Genomic DNA, 26,718 nt, shown 5'->3' with positions numbered 1-26,718 from the left:
CGTTTACTATCAGAAATGTGTGAGTAAAAGTCAATTTACTGATCCCTGGTATGAGTTGATCCTTAAAGAAGCACCTTGGTACTTTTATTTTTGATAGATATCGTACTAGACTGAATAAGATGGAGCTTCTGTATACTGTACTATTTTAGTTAATGTTTCAATTATGGGTTGTCTGCCATCTTGGTGCTCCTTTTCTTCTGGTACAGCCTTTATTTCCCATAATACTTCTGGTTTATCAGAAGGGGTGGGATCCCTTAGTCCTATAGAAGTGAGAGGGACAGCAGTTCTAGGTCAGTGATGTTACTCTCACTGCAGAGTCTCTTACGGTGGGTTCACTTCACAATTTAACCATCCTACTTTTTCTCACTATTTTTTACTTTCAAGCCGTACAAAACTGTATGCCAAGTCATAACCATTGACTTCCATTGAGTAACCATATGAAACACATGCATCAGTTTTGATCCGCATTCGATTTTTACCGATTTTATATCGGGGTAAAATAGTGGTTGACCAGGATTTTTATGCCCAGATTCTAAATCTATTTTACTGTATTAATCGGATGGTAAAATCGTGATGTGAACCCACCCTTAGTGATTAGTGGTTTTCCTGTGTCCCTGACTGGTAGAGAGCGGTAACAACATTTGGCTGCTCTTCCTGACTGGAAAACTAGGCTGGGCAAGGCTTGGTCATGAGGGGTGTGAGAGTTGCTATGAGGGATTTGATGGGTATACAAAGGGGAAGACTTATCAAAACCTTTGCAGAGGAAAAGTGGCCCAGATTGAGTCTTCAATTTTAAAAAAGGCCTCTGAAAAATTAAAGAAGCCATCTGATTGGTTGCTATGGTCAACTTTTCCCTCAGCACAGGTTTTTGATAAGTCTCCCCTAAAATGTATAAATTTGTGAGCAGAGATTAATATATAGTTATAAAAATACATTTAAAGAAAGCATAATAGCAATTTAACTGTTAGCCTGGGTTATTAGTAAATTTTACTACCTATAATAGCTTTGTCTTATGGAATTCATTTTTTTAAATAAAGGATTTTCCAACCATTTTCATGAAAATATGACAACTTACTACATTAAGCAGTGAACACTCACTGTAGGCCGGAAGAAAACTTTATGGCAATTGTCAATTACAACAATTAAAAACCATTTCATATTAGAAATAACAGAAAAATTATCAAAATTCAGTTGGCTGATAAGTAAAAATACTGTATCATATTTTGGCTACGAACAAATTGGCAAAAGAAAAAAAATGGGTAAAAATGTAAATATAAACTCTTTACTGTTATTATTGAAAGTTAAGACTTGTAAAAGGGAACCAGAGCTGTAGTTCCACTTCTGTAAAAAAACAATAAAGTGATGTAGGTCATTGAGATGAATCTTTCACTTCTTAAAGGGGTACTCCGCCCCTAGACATCTTATCTCCTATCCAAAGGATAGGGGATAAGATGTCAGATCGCCGGGGTCCCGCTTCTGGGGACCCCCGGGATCTACCATGTGGCACCCACCTTTAGCGGCTTCCAGAACTGCTGGAGGTCCTCAGGCTGAGTCCATCTCGACCACAGGGAGGGAAGATCGTGAGGTCACGACTCCGTCCCCGTGTCACGTCACACTCCGTCCCTCAATGCAAGTCTATGGGAGGGGGCGTGACAGCTGTCACGATCTTCCTTCCCCGTGGTCGAGATGGACTCAGCCTGGGGACCTCCAGCGGTTCCGGAAGCCGCTAAAGGTGGGTACCGCATGGTAGAGCCCGGCGATCTCACATCTTCAAAAAAAATGTCTAGGGGCGGAGTACCCCTTTAAAGCAGATCATCTACCTCAGGGGTCTCAAACTGGTGGCCCTCCAGATGTTGCAAAACTTCAACTCCCAGCATGCCCAGACAGCCGTTGAAGTTTTGCAACATCTGGAGGGCCACCAGTTTGAGACCCCTGATCTACCTTATTCATAAGTAGCAGAGAAAGCACCACAATAAACCTTGCTTAATTGACAAAGGCCTTCACATTAATCATTAATCTCCTACCAAGGAGAATTGTTATATTTAGTTAAGGTGATAATCCACTTTGGGAATGTAAAAGGCACAGAGCTGGTGACAATTGAACATCTCACAGTTCTGGAAAGTTTTTTTTTTTTTTTGTGGAAGACTTGGCAGATCAATCTATTGGCATGGTATCAGTTTTAATTTGTCACTTTGGTTCTTTTCACTAGTCTTCAGAGGAGAACAAAAAAAAACAGACGTGGCTTATTGTAAATAGATGACTAAACATGGAGGTTTAAAATGCTCTGGTCCTGAGCAGTTTTAGTGATAAAAGATGCTGTGGGTCTGGATCTATCTAAGGCCTTCCCTTAGATCAGTAAAGCAATGCTTAATGCCACGTATGAACTTCATCTGAACAGTTCATTTATTATTCTGCTTGCAGACCTTTCTACAAGTCAGCATTTTGCTGCACTGAGTCTTTGTTGTTCATCTTTTAACCATTTTGTCTTCCTAGTCGTCGCTGTCTCCTCGGTCGTCTTTATCTTCACACACCAGACTTTCGTCCACATGTTCTAGGGACTCCGCTCTCTGCAGGGACAGCTCATTAAGGGATATACGAGGTAACGTGTTCTGTTCTGGATTTAGCCACGGCTTAAACTCAGGATTGTTCTTCTTCTTCCAGGCTGGATACTGTAAGCATGCCTTGTGCAGTTTCCGTAGAATCTGGATTAACAAGGATAACAAACAAAATACACTGCTCAAAAATAAAATAAAGGGAGCACTTAAACACACTAACTCCAAGTCAATCACACTTCTGTGAAATCACACTGTCCACTCAGGAAGCAACACTAATTGACAATCCATTTCACATGCTGTTGTGCAGATGGGACAACAGGTGGCAATTAGCAAGACACCCCCAATAAAGGAGTGGTCCTACAGGTGGTGACCACAGACCACTTCTCAGTTTCTATGCTTTCTGGCTGAGGTTTTGGTCACTTGAATGCAGGTGGTGCTTTCACTCTAGTAGTAGCATGAGACTGAGTCTACAACCCACACAAGTGGCTCAAGTAGTGCAGCTAATCCAGGATGGCACATCAATGCTGTGGCAAGGTTTGCTGTGTCTGTCACCGTAGTGTCCAGAGCATGGAGGCGCTACCTGGAGACAGGCCAATACATCAGGAGACATGGAGGAGTCCAGCAAACCAGCAGCAGAACCACTACCTCCAACTTTGAGCAAAGAGGAGCAGGAGGAGCACTGCCAGAGCCCTGCAAAATGAACTCCAGCAGACCACAAATGTGAATGTGTCCACTCAAACGGTCAGAAACAGACTCCATGAGGGCGGGTTGTGCAAATACTCCACAGTCCTCTGAATTTCCCCAAAGCCATTACCCACTGCCGTTATAAAGGATTATATTAATCTAGAAGAAGAAAGCATTGACACTACCATCAACCCCCCCCCCCCCCCCCCCTCCCAAAAAAAAAATATTGTGAAGTTAAACTAAGTGACACCCACAGATGCTATTAATAGCAGGGTAGTGCTCACGTTCAAAGAAACAGTGCTTATGAAACATACAACAGAAGAAAATGAAGACTGAGCACTCACTGGGAGAGGTGAGTGCTTAGTCTTAATTTTCTACTATTGTATGAGTTATAAAGGATTGTATTGAGATCCAAGTCTGTTCACTAGAACTGATGAAGGTCTAGTGTCACAACCATAATATGGATTCTAAGGCTAGGTTCACACTGCAGTTGTGCTCCGACCCCCTTAGGATCCATTCAGATTTTTTTGCACTAAACTGACCCTGGAACACAACTGACATTGCCAGGTTCCGATGGATTTCACCGACTTATTAGACAGGAGTTGACCAGAAAAAAAAACGATAGGACATGCAGTATTTTTTTTTCCGGAGCTTCCTTTACCAGAACACAATGACTTTGTGAACAGACCCTAAAATGTGTCCCCATTACAGCCACACTTAAGCATCCTAACACTATATGAATCCTACTACCATGCAAAAGTACTCTTACCTTTGGTGCCAAGTACTGGGAGGATTTATTTACAACCCACTTTGGCAAGGAACCTACAAACAGAAAGCAAAAAACTGAAATACTGTACCTAACTACTGGCCATTAAATTACTGACAATTATACAAATCCAAACAAGGTAAGGATCGACCGATATAGATTTTTTACGGCCGATAATCTATGACCTTTGAGGCCGATAGCTGATAACTTATACACAGATGGACCATTGACCAGGGTCCGGCTCTGCGTGCACCGCTACTCTTTTTTGAGCTGCTGCTTCCCTTGGATTACTGATAACTTATACAGATGTTCCAGTATAAAAGTTATAGGCTATTCAACCCCCCTGGGCCCGCAGAAGCCGCTGCAGATCAATGATCTTTAGTGGGGCCAGAGACCACCGCCGCCCGCCTCTCTCCCCCTGCCTGTCCTGGGGTCCTCCCTAGTCCAGCCGCCGCCCCATTGCCTCCTCCATCCCCGGTTTTATAATTACCTGTTCCCGAGGCCTGGGGTCCGTGCTACTTCTGGCTCCGGTGGCGTCCTGAGCTGTCACTGTGCGCACTGACGGTGACGTCGCATTGAGGACATCACTAGTCATTGCGCTGCGAAGCGCACAGCAATAGCGCAGGACGTCGCAGGAGCCAGAAGTAGCGCGGACCCCGGGCACAGGTAATAATAAAACCGGGGATGGGGGAGGCAATGGGGTAGCGGTCTCTGGCCGGGGAGGAGCATTATCGGCAAGGTAATTGCTGAAACCGATAATGTCCAAAATCGTGAATATCGGCTGATCCCTAAAACAAAGTAAAGAAATTCTTGGCTCCACTGCAAAGGAGTAGTTATTTGGTAAGAATATATGTCATTTTGTAGACACAGTTTGTCTTTTAATTTTACAGAATCAAGAAATCTGCCCATAAAAATAGGAAAATCTCTACTAGAAGCAAGGTCATATAAATCAGCCCTTAGTCATCACAGACCTATGTAAAATTTACAGGAAAATAATTTAAGTAGGAACACATGGCCTGGGGATCTTTTTTTTTTTTTTTTCTCTATCTATAAACATAACATTCATTGTTAAAAGTGGGTATGCTACAATCAGTTGCTTTTATAAAAAGCTCAGTACCCTTAGTACAAATTCAAATAGACCTAAGCAAAAAATAAACTTCCATCTTGTTTTGTATACATTTTGATAAAATGTTCTCACTAGCGCACATTTTAAAAATGTAATGGTCCTGCCAAAATTCTACCCCTTCCCAGATGCAGAATCAGTGTCCTCCTTAAATGGGTACTCCGGTGGAAATTTTTATTTTTTAAAGCAACTGGTGGCAAACTTCTACTTCTACTTTAAAATCTTAATCCTTCCAGTACTTATCAGCTGCTGTATGCTCCAGAAGAAGTTGTATAGTTCTTTTCTGTCTGATCACAGTGTGATCTGCTGCCACCTCTGTCCATGTCAGGAACTGTCCAGAGCAGGAGAGGTTTGTTATGGGGATCTGTTCCTGCTCTGGACATTTTCTGACATGGACAGAGGTGGCAGCAGAGATCAATGTGGTCAGACAGAAAATAACTATACAACTTCTTCTGGAGCACACAGCAGGTAATAAGTACAGGAAGGATTAAGATTTTTATATATAAATAATTTACAAATCTGTTTTAACTTTCTGGCACCAGTTGATTAGAAAAAAAAAAGATTTTTTTAACACTTACCGTAAAATCTCTCTCTCGAAGGATCCATTGGGGGACACAGACAGTGGGTGTATCTTGCTGTCTCTAGGAGGTGTGACACTATGGCGATAAAAAAAAAAAAAAAAAAGTCAGCTCCTCCCAGCAGGATACACCCGCCTTCAGGCTCTGAGCTAGTCAGTTTAAGTTCCAGAGCAATAGGAGGAGACCAATAGAAAAAAACCTCAAACTGTCCGAGAACCAGAAGAAAAAAAACATAACTGAACACCCTAGGACAGAGAACCAAGGAAAAAAAAACCAAAAAAGGGCGGGAGCTGTGTCCCCCAATGGATCCTTCGAGAAAGAGATTTTACGGTAAGTGTTAAAAAATCTCCTTTTCTCTATCGGCTCCATTGGGGGACACAGACAGTGGGACGTACAAAAACCGTCCCTTGGGTGGGCAGATAAGTAATCAGGCAGACGACCTTACGCCCCAGGGAAGCATCAGCCGATGCGAAAGTATGAACCCGATAAAACCTGAAAGAAAGTGTGCAAAGACGACCAGGTAGCCGCCTTGCAAATCTGCGAGGCCGAGGCTCTATTCTCGAGAGCCCAGGATGCCCCAACAGAACGAGTGGAATGAGCCACAACCCTGAAAGGAGGAATCTTCCCCTTACAGCGATAGGCTTCCGAAATGGCAGACCGAATCCACCTAGAAATGGTGGCCTTGGAAGCAGGTTGTCCCTTGCGACGACCTTCCGTCAGGACGAAAAAGGAATCACACTGACGAAAAGAAGAAGTGATGGAGAGAAGACCGAACAGACCGAACCACGTCCAGCTTGTGCAGTAAGCGCTCCCTAGGATGAGAAGGAGCCAGGCAAAATGACGGGAGAACAATATCCTCATTGAGATGAAAGGCAGAGACCACCTTAGGTAAAAAGGAAGGGTCTGGCCGGAAAACGACCTTGTCCAGGTGGATCACCAGAAACGGAGAACGGCAGGAAAGCGCTGCCAATTCAGACACCCTCCGGATGGAGGGGATAGCCACCAGAAACGCCACTTTCCAAGAAAGGAGGCGGAGAGACACCTCTCTAAGGGGCTCAAAGGGTGCACCCCGGAGGGCACTCAGAACCAAATTCAAGTCCCAAGGGGGAGAAGGTGACCGATAAGGAGGAACATCGTGCGCCACTCCTTGCAGAAAGGTCCGGATTAGAAGCCAGGGGTCGCTGGAAAAGAACAGTAAGGGCCGAAACCTGACCCTTAAGAGAACTGAGAGACAACCCCAGTTCCAACCCAGACTGCAAAAAAGGAGAGAAGACGGGGAACAGAGAAGGTCACTGGGGAGAAGTCTTGTACTTTACACCAACGAAAATAAGACCTCCAAGTACGGTGGTAAATCCTTGCAGAGGAGGGCTTACGAGCCTTGAGCATGGTGCGAATGACTTGGGAAGAGAACCCGCGGGCCCTCAAAACCGCGGTCTCAACCGCCACGCCGTCAAATTCAGCGACTGTAAATTGGGGTGGCAAAGAGGACCCTAGGGAGAGCAGGTCCGGACGGAGCGGAAGGCGCAGTGGAGCTTCGTCCAGGAGCCTGACTACGTCGGAGTACCACGACCTTCGGGAGCTACCAGAATGGCGGGGACGCCCTCTGCCTTGAGCTTCCTCAGCATCCTGGGAAGAAGCGGAAGAGGAGGGAACAGATAGGGTAGGGTAAACCCCGCCCAAGGAATCACTAGGGCGTCCACGGCTAGAGCCTGAGGGCCCCGGGACTTGGGCACAAACGGAAGGATCTTCCGATTGTGCCGGGACGCGAAGAGGTCCACATCCGGAATGCCCCAGAGGTCGCAGAGCTGCGCGAAGACCACTCGCCAGGGTCGGGTGAGGACCGACTGAGGAAGTCCGCTTCCCAGTTGAGCACCCCCGGGATGTGAATCGCTGAAATGGCCGGAACCTTGCTCTCCGCCCAGGAGAGGATCTTGGTCACCTCGGCCATGGCTACCGAGCTGCGAGTGCCGCCCTGACGATTAGTACGGCCGTGGCATTGTCCGACTGAACGCGGAAAGGACGGGACTGAAGATGGGACTCCAATGAAGAAGACAAAGAAGAACTGCCCTTAATTCCAATATGTTTATAGGAAGAAGGGTCTCCTGGGGAGACCAGAGTCCCTGAACCGTCCAATCTCTGAACACGCCGCCCCAGCCCGACAGGCTGGCATCCGTTGTAACAACCTGCCAGTGAAGGGGAAGAAAGGACCGCCCTTGGAGAAGAAGGGGGGAGCGGAGCCACCAGAGCAGAGACTGACTGACCCTGAGAGGGAGAACAATCTGACGATCGAGGGACAGAGGAGACCTGTTCCACCAAGAGAGAATCGCCAGTTGTAGGGGACGGTAATGAAACTGGATAAAAGGTACGGCCACCATAGTTGCCACCATCCGACCCAGGACTTCCATACAAGTGCGGATGGAGACTGATACCTGGGTCCTAAGGGAGAGGACCCCCGACCGGAGCGCCAGACATTTGTCCGGCGGAAGACGAATTCGGGCAGAGGCCGTGTTGAAAAGAAGTCCCAGAAAAGTTAGAGACTGGGTAGGAAGGAGGACTGACTTGTCCTGGTTGACCATCCACCCTAAGCGAGTCCGAGTGTGGAGAGTGATGTCCAGATTCTCCAGAGTCTGGGCTCTGGTTGGAGCCTTGATGAGAAGGTCGTCCAGATAGGGTATCTCTGAGATTCCCCTCGACCATAACAAGCCCATCACCGGCGCAAGGACCTTTGTAAAGACCTGAGGAGCTGAGGAGCCGTAGCTAGACCGAAGGGGAGGGCTACAAATTGAAAGTGCCCCTCCGGAACCGCAAAGCGGAGGTATCGATGATGGCCTGGAAATATTGGCACATGGAGGTAGGCATCCTTGATATCCACCGATGAAAGGAACTCCCCTTGTTCCAGGGACGCCACTACCAAACGGAGGGATTCCATTCAGAAGTGGCGGATGAGAAGATGAAGATTGAGACGCTTGAGGTCCAAAATTGGACGCACAGAACCATCCTTCTTGGGGACCACAAAAAGATTTGAATAGAAACCCCGAAAACGTTCTCCTGAAGGAACAGGAACAATAACCCCCTGGAGAAGCAGAGACTGGAGAGCCGCTCGAAACTGCTTCGCCAGAGAAGGAGACCAGGCCCGGGATCGAAAAAAGCGATCCCTCGGAAGAGATGCAAATTCGATCCGGTAACCGTTGGACACCACGTCCCTGACCCAAGAGTCTTGAATGTGAGAGGTCCAAATATCTCGAAAAAGTAAGAGACGACCTCCCACCCGAGAAGAAACCGCAGGTAGAGGCCTCACTTCATGCAGAAGTGGGCTTGCGGTTGCCTGATTTGGGCACAAAACGGCCGGACCGGTTGGAGTCCGACTTCCAAGACGGGCGAGACCGGAACGAGGGAGCCTTCTTTTCCCGCGAGTGCGCCTGCCCGGATCCCTTGTTGGAGCTGGAGGTCCAAAAGGACCTAAAGGAAAAGGCCTTCCTTTTGGAAGTAGGTCGAGCCTTATTTTGAGGTAACAAGGAACTCTTACCTCCCATTGCATCGGAGATAATCTCATCAAGGCGTTTGCCAAAAAGACGGCCACCCGTAAAGGGTAGCTCAGTGAGAGATCTTTTGGAAGTGGCATCCGCATTCCAAGCCTTAAGCCACATAGAGCGAAGGAGAGCCGCTAGATTACCCACAGCATCGGCAGAACAACGGGCTGCCTGCATGGAAGCTGCGCACAGAAAATCCCCGGCTTTAGAGCATTGGAGAGCCAAAGCAGATAGCGGGATCCCCCCCCCCCCGAGGACCTAAGATATCCTGACGGAGCTTTTGGCACCACTCCGACAGGCCCTTGGACACCCATGTGGAGGCGAAGAAGAGAAGAGCCAGCAGCTTCAGTGGCAAACTTCGCTAAGGATTCTACCTTCTTGTCCGTGAGATCCTTGAAGGCAGCGGCATCTGCCAGAGGCAGTGTAGTCTCCTTATTGATCCGGGAAACTGGTGGGTCCACTGAGGGAGGAGAAACCACCTTAGTGACAAAGACCTTGTCAAATGGATAACAATCTTGAATTGTCTTGATTCCCGGGAACCTCTTGTCCGGATGTTTCCATGCGGTCGCCAGAATGTCGTCAAAGTCAGCGTGAGAGCTGAACTTCTGAGGTGCTGGCTTAGCACGATGAAAGGATACTCCTGGATTGACATCCGAAGATCCTGGGTCCTCTAAGTGAAAGGTGTCTCTCAGGGCTGTAACCAACTGGCCAGCCAATAGGCGTGCCTGAAGCAAGGCACTAAGTAAATGACCCCTTCCTACTGAAATTCATGTCCACGGCGCTGATTGGAGGCTGCTTCGCGCCTCTGAGCTCTCCCAGCCCCGTGGGCAGAGCCACAGACCGGCCGGGAGAACTGTCATGGCGCCCGCTCCTTGCCCCGAGCGCACCTGTCACTCGTTTGTGCGCTCGGGGGAATAGGGCGGGCGGACAGCGCCGGCAGGGACTGCCGCTGAAAAGTAGTAAGCCGGCGCAGAAGCGCCCGGCTCAAAGCAGCGCCGCGGCTGTCAGCCACTTATAAGGCGCTGCCGGCACTGAGAGCGCCCGGCCTGGGACAGCCGCGTATAAGGCGCTGTTAGAGACAATGTCATACACACACACGTGAAGTGCCGGAATAAGGCCGTAAACACCCAAACACACACACACACAAGAGAAGAGCCTGCTCCCCCAAAAATAAAGTGCAGCCCCTGTAAGTTAGCCCCAAAAACTAAAGGGTGGGCCAAAACAGGGGGTCTCCAGCTGCTGCAAGTCCGTACCTGTGGAGAAAAGAGGAAGAAGTAGTTACCTCAGTCAGAAGAACTCACCTACTGGAGTCTTCAGTGAAATCTTCAGTCAGCATTAGTTGCCTGCATCACGCCTGGTTGCTATGCGCGAGCGAGGCGAGCAGGGAAATAGGGGGACCCGGACCCGTGAGGTACCACCCAAGCGCTGACCATTGGCGAGGGGGGGGGGGGGGGGTTAGCAGCACATATACGCAATGTCTGTGCCCCCTCACTCGCAATGGGGAAACGGGGAACCGCAGTCCCTGAGTCACCACCTGAAAGCAGAAAAGAAAAGGAATAAAAAACTAACACGTCCCTAACTAGGAAAACAAAAAATTTGAAGACCTGGTCTGGAGCAACCCAGACCACATTCACCTCCTTCAGACACTAAGCTCAGAGCCTGAAGGCGGGTGTATCCTGCTGGGAGGAGCTGACTTTTTTCATCACCATATAGTGTCACACCTCCTAGAGACAGCAAGATACACCCACTGTCTGTGTCCCCCAATGGAGCAGAGAGAAAATTATTTTCCACTGGAGTACCCATTTAATGATTCAGGTAGTCAGTCCTCTGAACCACCTTACATACTGTTAGGATTTAAACACAGCCATATGCACTGTTCAGTGAGGATAGGGTACAGGTAGAAAATGGGCTGAGCATAGAAGACTAGGAATGTACTTCTTATGGTCAATAATCCACACATTGGAGGATGTGGCAGCAATAATTTCTATTTGGGGGGTGTTCTACATGTCTGTCTTTAGCAAATTGTTAATCTGCCATATGAAAATTTTGTTGGAATTATGGCTGCCGGTGCAACACAGACTGAAATTTAGGTCAACTAGGAGCACGTGCAGATTTGGCCACAATTTACACCAGTTTCCTGGAAGAAATTTGCAGCTTCTTTTAATACCAGAAAGCTGGCGTACACCTTTGATAAATCCCCCCCAACGTATTTGAACACATATGTGTTGTACATATATAAACTAATACACAATTGTGATTTTAGGAGTACCCCTTTCATAAAACGATACACAGTCTTCTAATACTTTGTCAGTTCCTCATAATGTTTGATCTGTTAAGTCATAGTTGCAGATTTAATAATATTGTCTTAAAAGGAAACCTGTCATCACTTTCATGCTGTCTGATCTACAATGCAGTATGAAAAAGAGATGGGCTTCCTTATTGCAATGGTATAGGATTCTCTCTAAAATACTGCAACATTTCAGAAGAATCACACTTGTACCTGCTGGGAACAGGGCTCAATCTCATCAGCACTTCTCCCTGTGCAGCTGGCCTTAGTTAACAGATCTCTTCCTATAGCTAAACAAAGAGATCCATCAATCAAGGATGATTGGGTGGGGAGAAGGTGGAACAACCCCGATGACTTGGAGACCAATGAGGCTCAAGTAGTCAGTTGGGCATGCGGCTGATGAAGTAGTCATGATGCCCAGGCTGTAATCACGCCCAACTAATGCCTATTTAGGTATGATAGAGCAGCTCAGTCAGGGTCTGATGTCATTGCCCATAGCTAGGCTGTCAATCATGTCTATATAGGTGTGATTAGAGCCTGAATGGGCGTGATTACAGCCCTAGGAGCCGTGACTACTTCAGCAAGCTGCAAGCCTAATGACTACTTGAGTCTCATTTACATACTGCGTGTGACCGTTATTAAAGTTGTTTTCTCCACATTTATAGATGTACCAGCAGACACCCAGGCATAGTAGGACACATTATATTTACCTCTATTACATGTTGCCACTCGTTATATAGGGTAAAACTTAGTGACTAGTTCCCATTAAAGCTTGATGAGACAGTCAGACAATATGCCAGAATTATCACAGCGGAGAGTGTACGTTATAGGTGGGGCAAACCTTCCCGATCATGACGTACATGTATGTCATGAGTTGGGAAGGATACCCCCCTCCGGTGGAAAACAATTTTTTTTTTAAATCAACTGGTGCCAGAAAGTTAAACAGAATTGTAAATTACTTCTATTAAAAAATCTTAATCCTTCCAGTACTTATGAGCTGCTGTATGCTCTACAGGAAGTAGTTTTCTTTTTGAATTTCTATCTGTCTTACCACAGTGCTCTCTGCTGACACTTCTGTCCATGTCAGGAACTGTCCAGAGCAGGAGAGGTTTGCTATAGGGATTTGCTCCTACTCTGGACAGTTCCTGACATGGACAGAGGGGTCAGCAGAGAGCACTGTGTACAGACAAAGGAAATTCAAAAAGAAAACAACTTCCTCTGTAGTATACAGCAGCTGATAAGTACTGGAAGGATTAAGATTTTTATATAGAAGTAATTTACAAATCTGTTTAACTTTCTGGCAACAGCTGATTTGAATTTTTTTTTCCACCAGAGTACCCCTTTCAATCATTAGGTAGTTCTCCAGATGGAGTCTCTTTAATCCTTATGGGGACAGGTTACTCAATTATAATTTTCTTGTGGCAGTAATAGTGTCTGAAGAATTAAATACAGTAGATGCCGTTGTATCCAGTGTTCATGGTAAACCTGAATATGACTTCTCTGCCAAATTACTGGTTGGCACTGAATCTCACCTCGGGGATCTACCTGTGCCAGATAGGTCAATGTACAGCTGGTAGGGCCATTCACTTTAATAAGGTATCCTGCAAGAAAGGACACTGCTCGGATCAAGTCTCGACGGGGTGGATACATCTGTAAAACAGATTGAGTGTACCTTTAATTTAGCCAAAGGTTTTGTAATAGGCTGGAAAAACGTATATACATAACAGAAATTGGGGGGAAAAAAAAAAAGTACAAATCACAAACCAGTAATAGAAAACATTGCACGTAAGAAGGGTTTGTACAGGTTCTCACACTTACACTATGCTTGACAGAGAAATTAATGATCATATATGAGTCTGGCAATATAAGCCATGAGCGCAGAGTGACCACATCACGATTCTTCACAGGTTTAGGACACTTCCCTAGGGTGAAAAGTAAAGCGAATGGTTGCTCAAATAAGAAATGCTTACAATAGGTATAACAGTGAAGGACCTTGACTATCATCATGATAATCTTTGGTCTCTATTAATACATTATTTATGGCTTTGAACTCACAGGAGTAATACCCCACATCTGCGTTCACAGAGAGCCGAGCAATGTCCCGCGTTTCTATCATGTTTACGTCCCATTTTTTGCGGTATTCTGTATCATGTAAAACATCATATACAGTTTCAGATGAAACGTCTGGGAACGTCATGCATCCCTAAAGGAAACAAAATAAATAATAATAAATAATCCTGAGCAAGCTGTATGTCCAACAGAAGAAACACAATGGCTTAGGCCGCATTCACATTGCCGTCGGCTATTCATCAATCCAGCCAGAGGGACGGGAGTTTAGCAGAGGAAAAAAAAGTGAATGTGGTCTGTCGTGACCTGATAGTAGCTTGCATCAGACCTGTTTCAAGGTCCGATCGGCTCAAAAAAAACAAAAATAAAACAAAACCCGATCAGACCCTCATGGGGTCGGATGCAAATGGCAGTGTGAACCTAGCCTTATGGACATGTACGTTCCTCACCCAAAAAATAAAAATAAGTTGGGGTTTTCAGTTAAAAAATAAATAAAAATAAAAACACACCGCTGCATTCTTCATAAAACAGCACCACACCTGTTCTCAGGTTATGTACATGTCTGGTATTGCATCTCAGCTCAGATTGCTATAATAAAAATAAACTGCAATACCCAAAGTGAGGGCAAGAGTGGGGCTTTTTCTGGCAGAAGTTTTTTTTTTTTTTTTTTTATCCTGGATTACCCTTTTAAGTATATTACTGAGCTGTCACACACTATGCCTTTCTATAGAGGGAGTTATATAAACTGCTGCCAGACCTCTTATCTGGGAGAAACAAGGTTGGAAACATCTATTTTTAGCTATCTATTCCCTTGATGAGACACTTGCAGAGCACAAACATTAGATTGTTGTGGAATCCTTCTGAACGTCTAACATCTACAGTCAGTATATAGCAATGTTCAGATTATGTGAATGTTTACAGAAAAAAAAAAAAATGAAGCTGGACATCTGCAGGCACTTTTGAATCTTCTGGGGGTGACATCCCCAAAATTTGTCACCCAAAAAGATTTAAAAGTAATGGATCAGATTTGGAAATCCCAGTCACATGCATTACAATATATTGCATTCAGAACAAATCCACAAAACAGGAATACATTGCAGTAATCTAGTAGAGATATTGCGCAATTCAAAACCTGTTTAAAGGGGTACTCCACTGGCCAGAATTCTGCTGCTGTTTTCACGCTGTGGGTTCGGCCACGCCCCTTCAATGCAAATCTATGGGAGGGGGCATGACGTCCGCCACTCCCCCTCCCATATACAGTACTTGTATTACAGGGGGCATGGCTGTGACATCACAAGAGGGCATGACCGATGCCCGCAGCGCAAAAATAGCGGTCAGAACATTTAGTTCAGAATGCTGGCCAGTCGAGTACCCCTTTAATAGCATGTTCACAAGGCCAAGTGTACAGGAAGATTCCTGCTGTAAGTTTGAGCTGCGGTTGGTTTTTCTCTGCAGAAAATCTGCTGTGGCTCAAACTCGCAACGGTAAACTCGCTGTAAACCCTAAGAGGTTATCCAAGTTGGCCATCCCCTACTTATAAGGGTCCCTTAACAACAAACAGATCACTAAGGGGGAGTGTATTATTCCCTGCACCAACACAGTCAGAATTGTGTAATTCTTTGCACAGCCTCCTCTATGCTCAAAATGTTTCACTATATGCAGTGGAAAAGACAGATCCCTTATTTGTAAGCATATTCTATAAATGGATTATGCTGTAGGCCATATGTCCGAAACGGTTTTTCACTAACTAAAAAAACAGATTGCAATATATAAATTTTTAGGGTGGTTGACTGTTTTTGTATATAGCAAAATTAAATATACCGTAATAACAGAAACAGTGAAATCTGAGACAAAAGTGTGAACCCATCCAAAAGTGACATACATTATACACACACAAAAACTAACATATACTGTATGGTATACTTATTAACATATTAGTTCCTTCTACACAAAAAAAAAAAAAAAAAAAAAAGTAGTTTTTTTGTCTAGTAGCAACTAGAAAAGATTCAGCAGGGGGACCGGCTTTCATGAATGGACACATTTATCATAATTTACAGCAGAAATTGGAGAAATTCTGGCACAAAATGCGGGTGTAGGATTTGCCTTTCTTGAGCAAAAACAACCAAACATTGCACGTAATTTTGAGATGTGCAGTTTACCCCATTGTACGAAATGCTGGTTACCATTAGAGATGAGTGAAGTTACAGTAATTCCATTCGTCACAAACTTCTCATCTCAGCGGTTGCTGACTTTATCTTGCATAAATGAGTTCAGCTTTCAGGTGCTCCGGTGGGCTTGAGACTCTTTCCTAGGACTGTATCCACCTTTTCCAGCCCACCGGAGCACCTGAAAGCTGAATTAATTTATGTAGGATAAAGTCAGCAACCGCCGAGATGAGAAGTTTGTGACGAATCGAATTACTGTAACTTTGCTCATCTCTAGTCACCATGTGTGTGATGGAGTCCTCTTATGTCTAAAAGGTTTTGCACCAACTGTAAGAAGCTGGTGCCTCACTTTCTGGAGGTACAGAGCAGGCTCCTCTATCCTTTTATTGTTTCACATGAGCTTAACTAATAGAACTTCCTTAATCTATGTGCAGTTTCCTGTGTAAAACTCGTAAAAGTCAGATAAGTATGTTTTACCACAGATCACCAGCTTCCTCCGAAAAGTTAAATGGAGTTCACATTGAGGCTAGGGCTGGATGGCAACTCTGTCAGTGCGGCTAGAGCAGTGTTTCCCAACCAGAGTGCCTCCAGCTGTTGCAAAACAGCCGGAGGCACCCTGGTTGGGAAACACAGGGCAAGAGACTTCAGAGTTGTGTGCCCACACCACAAATAATAAAGGGGACTGCGGCTGCATTGTGACCTGCACGTTCCCAAGACCAGAAACCGATTCTAGATGGATTTCTGGTGACTGTAAGGTAGTACTTATGGGTCACAACATAACTTCATTCACTTTCAATGGCTGCAGTGCACTGCAATCTTTGGTGACCCATGTCATGGCCCAAGTTGTGATGAAGCCCTAATCTACACTGCTAAAAAAAAAAAAAAAAAAAAAAAAAATTATAATATATATATATATATATTATATATATATTATAACACATCCTAGATCTGAATGATTGAACTAATAGGAAATACTTTCATCTTTACATAGTTGAATGTGCTAACTGCAAAATCACACAGAAATTATCAATGGAAATCAAATTTATCAACCCATGGAGGTCTGGATATAGAGTCACACTCAAAATCAAAGTGGAAAACCACACTACAGGCTGATCCAACTTTGATGTAATGTCCTTAAAACAAGTCAAAATGAGGCTCAGTAGTGTGTGTGGCCCCCAGGTGCCCGTATGACCTCCTTACGCCTGGGCATGCTTCTGATGAGGTGGCAGATGATCTCATGAGGGATGTCCTCCCAGACCTAGACTAAAGCATCAGCCAACTCCTGGACAGTCTGTGGTGCAACGAGGTGTTGGTGGATGGAGCGAGACATAATGTCCCAGATGTGCTCAGTCAGATTCAGGTCTGGGGAACGGGAGGGCCAGTCCATAGCATCAATGCCTTCCTCTTGCAGGAACTGCTGACACACTCCACTCACATGAGGTCTAGCATTGTCTTGCATTAGGAGGAACCCAGGGCCAACTGCACCAGCATATGGTCTCACAAAGGGTCTGAGAATCTCATCTCTGGTCCTTACGGCAATCATGCTACTTCTGGCAAGCACATGAAGGGCTGTGCAGCCATCAAAGAAATGCCACGCCACACCATTACTGACCCACGGCCAAACCGGTCATGCTGAAGGATGTTGCAGGCAGCAGAATGTTCTCCATGGCGTCTCCAGACTGTCACATGTGCTCAGTGTGAACCTGCTTTCATCTGTGAAGAGCTCAGGACGCCAGTGGCGAATTTGCCAATCTTGGTATTCTCTGGTAAATGTCAAACGTCCTGCACGAAGTTGGGCTGTAAGCACAACCCCCACCTGTGGACGTCGGATCCTCATACCACCCTCATGGAGTCTGTTTCTGACCGTTTGAGTGGACACATGCACATTTGTGGCCTGCTGGAGGTCATTTTGCAGGGCTCTGGAAGTACTTCTTGCACAAAGGCGGAGGTAGCCGTCCTGCTGCTGGGTTGTTGCCCTCCTACGGCCTCCTCCGCGTCTCCTGATGTACTGGCCTGTCTCCTGGTAGCGCCTCCATGCTCTGGACACTACGCTGATAGACACAGCAAACCTTCCTGCCACAGCTCCCATTGATGTGCCATCCTGGATGAGCTGCACTACCATGCTACCACTAGAGTGAAAGCACCGCCAGCATTCACAAGTGACCAAAACATCAGCCTGGAAGTATATGAACTGAGAAGTGGTCTGTGGTCACCATCTGCAGAACCACTCCTTTATTGGGGAGTCTTGCTAATTTCCACCTGTTGTCTGTTCTATTTGCACAACAGCATGTGAATTTGATTGTTAATCAGTGTTGCTTCCTGAGTGGACAGTGTGATTTCACAGAAGTGTGATCGACTTGGAGATACATTGGGGGATATTTATCAAAGTTGTCTATGTCCTGCATCAATATAGACCAAACTACAGAGGGTTAGTCTGGTCTATTGTGCACCTAATTTATCAAATGGTGCACGGCTCTTGATAAATTCTGTGCACAGACTGCATGATCTATGCTTTAGTCTATATTTAAACCTGCTCCAACATGGTCTGACATTTCGGCGTACTTTCAGCCTATGCGACTTGTCGCTGAAAAGTCGCTTTTGATAAATTCAGCACCAATGCATTTTTCAATGCATTTCAGTCTAAAATAGACTTGCATGCATCATGTTCTAAAAATCCTCTAGAGCAAAAGTCGCAGAAAAGTCGCACAGATTTAGACTGCGACTTTCTGTGCGACAAATTTAGGCAAGAAAAACCAGTCTAAATCCTTTGATAAATCTCCCCCATTGTGTTTAACCTCTTGGGAACGCAGGGCGTACGCCCTGCATCCCCGATCCTTATGGACTCAGGGAGTACCTGTACTCCCTGAGTATTTCTGGTCCCTGCTGCTCGCTGGGCAGGGACCGGACCAGGATGCCTGCTGAAATCATTCTGCAGGCATCCCTTGAGAACCTCCCCCCCCCACATATTGTCGATCACTGCAAATCGCCGATCAATTCAGATGGCGATTTGCGGCAATTCTGGGTCAATCGGGTCCCCAGTGACCCGGAAAAAAAAGGATGATAAGTTCCGTCCGAGACGGCACGAATCAGCCGATGAATCAGGACGCCTGCGGTGGGGGTGTCCGTAACGGCACCCGCTTTGCTCCTGTTCCGGAGGGCGATAGCGGGTGCCGGGAGTGTGTACCTGTGGCTGGGGCCCCAGGAGCGGAGTCGGCAGGCGGATCTTCAGTGCGCAGCAGTAGAAGGTACTTGCTGTTGCAACAACTCCCAATATGCACACAAGGGAATGCTGGAAGTTGTTGTTATGCAACAGCAGAAGGCACAACTACAACTCACAGCATGTCCTTTGGTAGTTTGTGCATGCTGGGGGTTGTAGTTATGCAACTGCTGGAGGCCCATTTTTGTGCCACCAGCTGTTGCATAACTACAACCCGCAGCATGCACGGACAGCTAAAAGGCATGCTGGGAGTTGCAATAGTATACCTCCAGCTGTTGCATAACTACAAGTCACAGCATGCCCTTTGGCTGTAAGAGTATGCTGAGAGTTGTAGTTTTGCAACAGCTGAAGGCACACTGGTTGCGAAACAGAGTTTGTTACCTAACTCAGTGTTTCGCAACAAGTGTGCCTCCAGCTGTTGCAAACTACAACCCCCAGCATGCACAGACTGTACATGCTGGGGGTTGTAGTTTTGCAACAGCTGGAGGCACACTGGTTGCAAAACACTGAGTTAAGTAACAAACTCAGTGTTTTGCCAAGTGTGCCTCCAGCTGTTTCATAACTACAACCGCCAGGATGCACGACAGCCAAAGGGCATGCTGGAAGTTGTAGTTCTGCAACAGTTCCCAGTATTACCAGACAGCCATTGACTGTCCAGGCATGCTGGGAGTTTTGCAACAGCTGGAGGGACCCTGCTTGGGAAACACTGCTGTAGTGTGATTTTGGTATCGGAGGCAAGTGTAATTCTTGCATCCGCGTCCACCCCTATGAAAATAAGGGCTGTGGAGTCGGTAGATAAATGTTCCGACTCCAACTCCGGAGTTTTCTGTGCTTCCGACTCCTCTGTATTAATATGTGAATATATTTTATACATTCCTTGAAGGAAAGAAAGGCAACATACATGTCCTTACCACAGGACTACTGTCTGGGAAGCCAACAGTCTACTGTATTGAACAGTTTGTGTGCTGATCTGCTGCTGAAGACGGCAGTGGGAGGATCCAGGAAGGGGCATTTATTATAAAACATGATTTCCCTAGTAGAATCCCATAGTAAAGTTTAAAGGTGTACTCCGCCCATAGACATCTTATCCCCTATCCAAAGGATAGGGGATAAGATGTCAGATCACCGGGGTCCTGCTGCTGGGGACCCCCGGGATCGCCACTACGGCACCGCACTTTCATTACTGCACAGAGAGAGTTCGCTCTGTGCGTAATGATGGGCTATACAGGGGATGGAGCAGCGTGACATCATGGCTCCGCCCCTCGTGACATCACAGCCCGCCCCTTTAATGCAAGTCTATGGCAGGGGCGTGACGACCCCCCACGCCCCTTCCCATAGACTTGTATTGAGGGGGCGGGCTGTGACATCATGAGGGGTGGAGCCGTGATGTAACAATGCTCCAGCCCCTGTATCGCCCCCGTCATTACTCGCTCGCTCTGTGCAGTAATGAGCGCGAGGTGCCCCAGCGGCGATCCCGGGGGTCCCCAGCAGCGGGACCCCGGCGATCTGACATCTTATACCCTTTCCAAAGGATTTGGAAAGGATGGGAGCTATAACATTGCAAAATTGCGAATTATAAAAATATATTGTTAATTAAACTACACGGTCAATGGCGTATGCACAAAAATAACGTATTTTTCGTCACTTTTTATATCATGGAAAAATGAAGCTCTGGGTGGCTTCTTACAGGACAGTGGGCTCAGCCTATCAGCGGCCGCGGCGGAACATCGCTCCGGACGGTGATAGGCTGACGGCTGTCCGACGTTCCATTCACTAGGAAGCAGATGAGGCCGGTACCGGACCAACGGAAGGTGAGTTAAAGTTTATTTTGTTTATTTTTTGCAGCCCGGGCATAGGGATACCACACACACTATAGAGCAGTGGTCTTCAACCTGCCGACCTCCAGATGTTGCAAAACTACAACTCCCAGCATGCCCGGACAGCCAACGGCTGTCCGGGCATGCTGAGAGCTGTAGTTTTGCAACATCTGGAGGTCGGCAGGTTGAAGACCACTGGTATAGAGTGTCAGCGCCGGCGGCCGCAACAAACATGAGGATGAGGAGGGCAGCGCATGCGGGTGACATATCAGTATTTACCCCGATGGGGACAGCGCTGGGCTGATAATTAATTGGGGGGCAGAACAGCGCTCGCGGGTGACTTGTGATTAGTTCCCCCATGTGGAGACAGCGCAGCGCTGGGCTCATTCATTCATTCATTCCCGAGGGGCCCAACCGGTATTGCGGTATGGGTTAAAATTCATATCGTGAAGCACAAAAATGTCGGTATTCGGTATGAATCGGTATACCGCCCAGCCCTAGTTATGATTTTGAAAAGGTAAGGAGGAAAAAATGAAAGTGCAAAAACCCTCCGTCCCCAAGGTGTTAAGGTGAAAAACCCTAAGGGGTTAAGTGTTCTCTATTTTTTTGAGCAGTGTATTTATGTAAAATTTCAGGGCAAATTGTCAGCTCTAGCAAAATCCTGACTATTATTAGAGTTTGTTTTGACTTCTGTAAACACCATAATCTATTGACCATTCTCTCTATAGCTACAGGATAAGCAATAGGTGTCTGACAGATAAAATTCTGGGACCTGCACCTATGTGGAAAACTGGGTTTCCCCACCACCAATCTGGTGAAGCCATATGGAAAATAACCAGAGGTGGCACAAGGGCAGCTATCTTTTTATTTGTTTCTATGGCAGTTACAAAAACAAGCAAGCATGGCTGCCTCACCACACATGCAGTGTGGGTCCCTGAGGTGGGACTCGCACCTTCACAGTCATATCATGTATATATGCCATAAATGTATCAACTGGAAATACCCCTTTAGGTTTTTTTGAAAGTGTACCTGTCATCAACAAAAACTTTTTATATAATGTAGATAATACCATTAAATCTATATATTTGTAATATACATTGGTTAAAAACTCTGTATATTTTTGTCCCTGCAGCTATGTGAGGAGTCCAAATACAGGAAGTATGAATAGACAAGCAGGGCTCTGTGACATGCTATGGGCTCACACATGAGGATGACTGACAAGCCAGGAGCCTGCACAGAGCCCTACTTGTCCTGCCCTCACTTCCTGTATTTGGTCTCCTCATAGAGACACACAAGCAATAGCTGCAGGGACAGTATTTTTTTCACCCATAAATATACACATTTTCTCAACCAATGTATATTTATAAAAAGTTTTTGCTGACGACAAGCACACTTTAAGCTACTTTTTTCTTGGACAACCTTGGGAAAAGTTCCCTTACCTCAAGGAGGTCTATATCAGAGAGACCACAGCCTTGGTATTTTAGCGTCTGGTGCCAATGTAGAACTACCAAGGTAGCCTGGATCTTTTGACGAAAAAAAGGAGCCTCATGTCTTTAGGTATAAAAGGACTTTCCTTCTGAACGTTACTGATGCAGGATTAACATTACAAGTTTCTTATATAAATCCACCAATTTGGTTCCATATACACCAAATCTCTTGTCCTTAGATTTATTTTTCTGACCCGGTTTGTTATCTCCCTAAAGGGAAAAAAAGTAACGGAAAGGAAAAGACCACCAAGCAGCAGCATTCTGCCAATTCTCTGCACTCTCCTCTAATGGGAAACCATACAAACCAACAAAGTAGTTCGCCCATGTGAGGATTCCCCCCCCCCCCTCTTACACTATGCAATTCTGCATTCGCTCCTCCCCTCAGCTGTCTGGAGATTGCCGAAGATACAGCGAGGGACATAGATCTGCACAGCCCTGCTCCTGGCACCACACACCCTCCTGTCATGACAGGAGCGGGGTTGTGTAGATCTACGGCCCTCCTGTCATGACAGGAGCGGGGTTGGGTAGATCTACGGCCCTCCTGTCATGCTGTGCAGATCTACATTGTTGTTATCAGCAGTTAACGCCATCTGGGGCCAGCAATGGTAGTACCTCTGATGGTGGTCATTTAACCCCTCAACGCCACAGTCAGTAGTGACCATAGCATCTAACGGGTTGTATGACCCCCAATTGCATTGCATCCCCAATGATGCAATCACCATGTGCCTATCAGTTGCTATGGCAACATGGAACCATCTGAAGGCATCAGTGGCTGCTATGCCATAGCAATTGCAGGGTACTATATAAATGATCGCACTTGTAAGTCTCCTGGGGGGAATAATAGTGTAATTATAAAAAGGGTTGCAAAAAATTTTTCAAAAATTATCTCCCATTTAACATTTTAGTCACTCCATTCTATTTTTAAAATATAAAATCTGAAATTTATCAAAAATGTAAAATTTTACGTAACTGGTGAATTCCCACGTGATAATATATGAACAAGAGTACCTGTCATCAAACCATATTTTCTAAACTAACTCAGATTATATTTTTTAACTACTCCTAACACCCCTCCTGCCCTTAAAAATTTTTCTGAGCTTTAGAAAGCTGTGTATTATACCTTTCCTCTTGCTCAAATTGTGCGAGCTCCCGGAAGGAGAAAGTGGGCGTTCCCCAGCAGGTGCTACGTCACTGAAGCCTGCGAGAGCTGTGCCTCGTCATGCTCTGCATGCACTTCCTGAGTTTGGTCTCCTGCCAGGCCGGGAGGAGACCAAACTAATTCTTTGACTTGTGCAGGGAACAGAACAGAGCCATCTAGTGGCCATTTTTTACATTAAGTGTCTTATACAGTAATTACATAAGGAACAATATAGTCGGTGACAGTAATTTTAGAATCTCCCAGTGGGGGACATTTATCAAACCTTGTGTAGAGGAAGAGGGTCCATAGGAACCAATGAGATTGGTTCAATCTGGTTGCTATGGGCAACTGCACCACTCTTCCTCTACAAAGAATTTGACTATTTATTGGGGGCATGACTGGGAAGCAGAACCAGTGAACCTTGTGAATGGGGAATGCCAGACTCATGTACATATCAGAATTTGAAAGGAGAACTCTGGCCGATCACGGGGGTCCAGATGCTGGGACCCCCGCGATCTCTGGGACAGTACCCCGGTTTTCTCAGTGAGGACAGCATGCCCCCCATTTATTTCTATGTGCCCTACTCGGGTCTTTTCGTCCCAATCATTACAGGAGGTCCCAGAAGCCTGGACCCGACCCCCGTGGATAAGGGGTTAAGTTTATTTTTCTGGATTTCTCCTAAACTCCATTGATCAGCGGCAGTACCAGCAGGTTAGTGCAGGTGACGCTGCTGTCTTGGGGTTCATTGGGTCAGGAGCTCCAACAGGGGGCGCAGTCTTTCATTCTCATGTCATTTTCTGAGCTGTAGATTTACAGACAGGTCGCCCCTGTACATGTTCCCTGTGTAATCTATCAGGAAGTCACCCGGACTAACACAATGGCGGTACAGGGCCTCTCCGCCGCCGTCCGCTCACCTTCACCGTGTGAACCAGGCAGCCCTTCCCGCTCGGGGGCTTCATCCACACCCCAATACCCGGCTTCTTGTAGAAACACGTCCAGCCCTCACTGGACTCGCACTGCGCCTGGAAGGACTGGAACATGGAGTCATCGGGAATCTCGGGCACCTCTCCGGCCATGGGGCTGCTGGCTGCGGATGTTCCCGGTCTTCAGCGGTAGGTACAGGTTTGTCCTTGGAGCACAGCGCCTCCAGTACGTCCTTTATATGAGATGACCGGAGGAGTGTTCACGAGAAGAGCGGCTCAGTAACAAACCCTGTCACTGTATCCGGGACTCGGCGCTGTACTCGGTACCACCGGCTCTAGGTGGAGAACAGGTAACAGGTGTCCGGCTACCGCCCCAACAGCTGCTGACCACGCCCACCTCATGCGACATGCAACCTGATTGGTCGGGGACATAACCGGCTTCCCGCCCCCTTACACTGACGTACAGTGTCCCGAGTGAAGTGTTTGACATGGCTGGTGTTATTACAACGGAGGAGGACACATAAACTATACCTCCTCCTCCATGGTGATACTGACGGTAATATCACGTTATCACAACGGAAGAGGACACATAAACTATACCTCCTCCTCCATGGTGATACTGCCGGTAATATCACGTTATCACAACGGAGGAGGACACATAAACTATACCTCCTCCTCCATGGTGATACTGCCGGTAATGTCACGTTATCACAACGGAGGAGGACACATAAACTATACCTCCTCCTCCATGGTGATACTGCCGGTAATGTCACGTTATCACAACGGAGGAGGACACATAAACTATACCTCCTCCTCCATCGTGATACTGCAGGTAATATCACGTTATCACAACGGAAGAGGACACATAAACTATACCTCCGCCTCCATGGTGATACTGCCGGTAATGTCACGTTATCACAACGGAAGAGGACACATAAACTATACCTCCTCCTCCATGGTGATACTGCCGGTAATGTCACGTTATTACAACGGAGGAGGACACATAAACTATACCTCCTCCTCCATGGTGATACTGCCGGTAATGTCACGTTATCACAACGGAGGAGGACACATAAACTATACCTCCTCCTCCATCGTGATACTGCAGGTAATATCACGTTATCACAACGGAAGAGGACACATAAACTATACCTCCGCCTCCATGGTGATACTGCCGGTAATGTCACGTTATCACAACGGAAGAGGACACATAAACTATACCTCCTCCTCCATGGTGATACTGCCGGTAATGTCACGTTATCACAACGGAGGAGGACACATAAACTATACCTCCTCCTCCTTGGTGATACTGCCGGTAATGTCACATTATCACAACGGAGGAGGACACATAAACTATACCTCCTCCTCCATGGTGATACTGCCGGTAATGTCACATTATCACAACGGAGGAGGACACATAAACTATACCTCCTCCTCCATGGTGATACTGCCGGTAATGTCACGTTATCACAACGGAGGAGGACACATAAACTATACCTCCTCCTCCATGGTGATACTGCCGGTAATATCACGTTATCACAACAGAGGAGGACACATAAACTATACCTCCTCCTCCATGGTGATACTGCCGGTAATGTCACGTTATCACAACGGAGGAGGACACATAAACTATACCTCCTCCTCCTCCATGGTGATACTGCCGGTAATATCACGTTATCACAACGGAGGAGGACACATAAACTATACCTCCGCCTCCATGGTGATACTGCCGGTAATGTCACGTTATCACAAAGGAGGAGGACACATAAACTATACCTCCTCCTCCATGGTGATACTGCCGGAAATGTCACGTTATCACAACGGAGGAGGACACATAAACTATACCTCCTCCTCCATGGTGATACTGCCGGTAATGTCACGTTATTACAACGGAGGAGGACACATAAACTATACCTCCTCCTCCATGGTGATACTGCCGGTAATGTCACGTTATCACAACGGAGGAGGACACATAAACTATACCTCCTCCTCCATGGTGATACTGCCGGTAATGTCACGTTATAACGGAGGAGGACACATAAACTATACCTCCTCCTCCATGGTGATACTGCCGGTAATGTCACGTTATCACAACGGAGGAGGACACATAAACTATACCTCCTCCTCCATGGTGATACTGCCGGTAATATCACGTTATCACAACGGAGGAGGACACATAAACTATACCTCCTCCTCCTCCATGGTGATACTGCCGGTAATATCACGTTATCACAACAGAGGAGGACACATAAACTATACCTCCTCCATGGTGATACTGCCGGTAATGTCACGTTATCACAACGGAGGAGGACACATAAACTATACCTCCTCCTCCATGGTGATACTGCCGGTAATGTCACGTTATCACAACGGAAGAGGAC

General features: G+C 46.4%; 1 protein-coding gene across 2 annotated transcripts; it reads right to left on the bottom strand.

Moving 5' to 3' along the window:
- Nucleotides 1-1,906: 1,906 nt before the first annotated feature.
- On the bottom strand, nt 1,907-25,242 carry LOC130290558 (START domain-containing protein 10-like). 2 transcript variants are annotated; one of them, XM_056538353.1, is made up of 6 exons: nt 25,214-25,242; nt 13,579-13,726; nt 13,342-13,445; nt 13,056-13,173; nt 4,009-4,061; nt 1,907-2,702 (listed from the first exon to the last, which is right to left on the bottom strand). In XM_056538353.1, the coding sequence occupies exons 1-6, from the start codon at nt 25,223-25,225 to the stop codon at nt 2,490-2,492; spliced, it is 648 nt and encodes a 215-aa protein (XP_056394328.1). In that variant the 5' UTR covers nt 25,226-25,242; the 3' UTR covers nt 1,907-2,489. The 2 variants fall into 2 exon arrangements, with proteins under 2 accessions (XP_056394328.1, XP_056394327.1); XM_056538352.1 differs by lacking the exon at nt 25,214-25,242 and adding an exon at nt 24,329-24,742.
- Between the last annotated feature and the right edge of the window lie 1,476 nt (nt 25,243-26,718).

This window comes from Hyla sarda, chromosome 9 (assembly GCF_029499605.1).
Source record: "Hyla sarda isolate aHylSar1 chromosome 9, aHylSar1.hap1, whole genome shotgun sequence".
NCBI classification, from domain to species: Eukaryota; Metazoa; Chordata; class Amphibia; order Anura; family Hylidae; genus Hyla; species Hyla sarda.
The sequence above is the reverse complement of the archived record's forward strand: the minus strand, read 5'-3'. Positions and strand labels throughout refer to the sequence as shown.

Excerpts from the sequence above, each read along its gene's own strand:
- LOC130290558 (XM_056538352.1), bottom strand. The coding sequence starts at position 24,490 with ATGGCCGGAGAGGTGCCCGAGATTCCCGATGACTCCATGTTCCAGTCC. Across the intron at positions 13,446-13,578 it reads AGATGTGGGGTATTACTCCT|GGAAGTGTCCTAAACCTGTG; the intron begins GTGAGTTCAAAG and ends TTTTCACCCTAG. Across the intron at positions 13,174-13,341 it reads ATTTCTCTGTCAAGCATAGT|ATGTATCCACCCCGTCGAGA; the intron begins GTAAGTGTGAGA and ends TCTGTTTTACAG.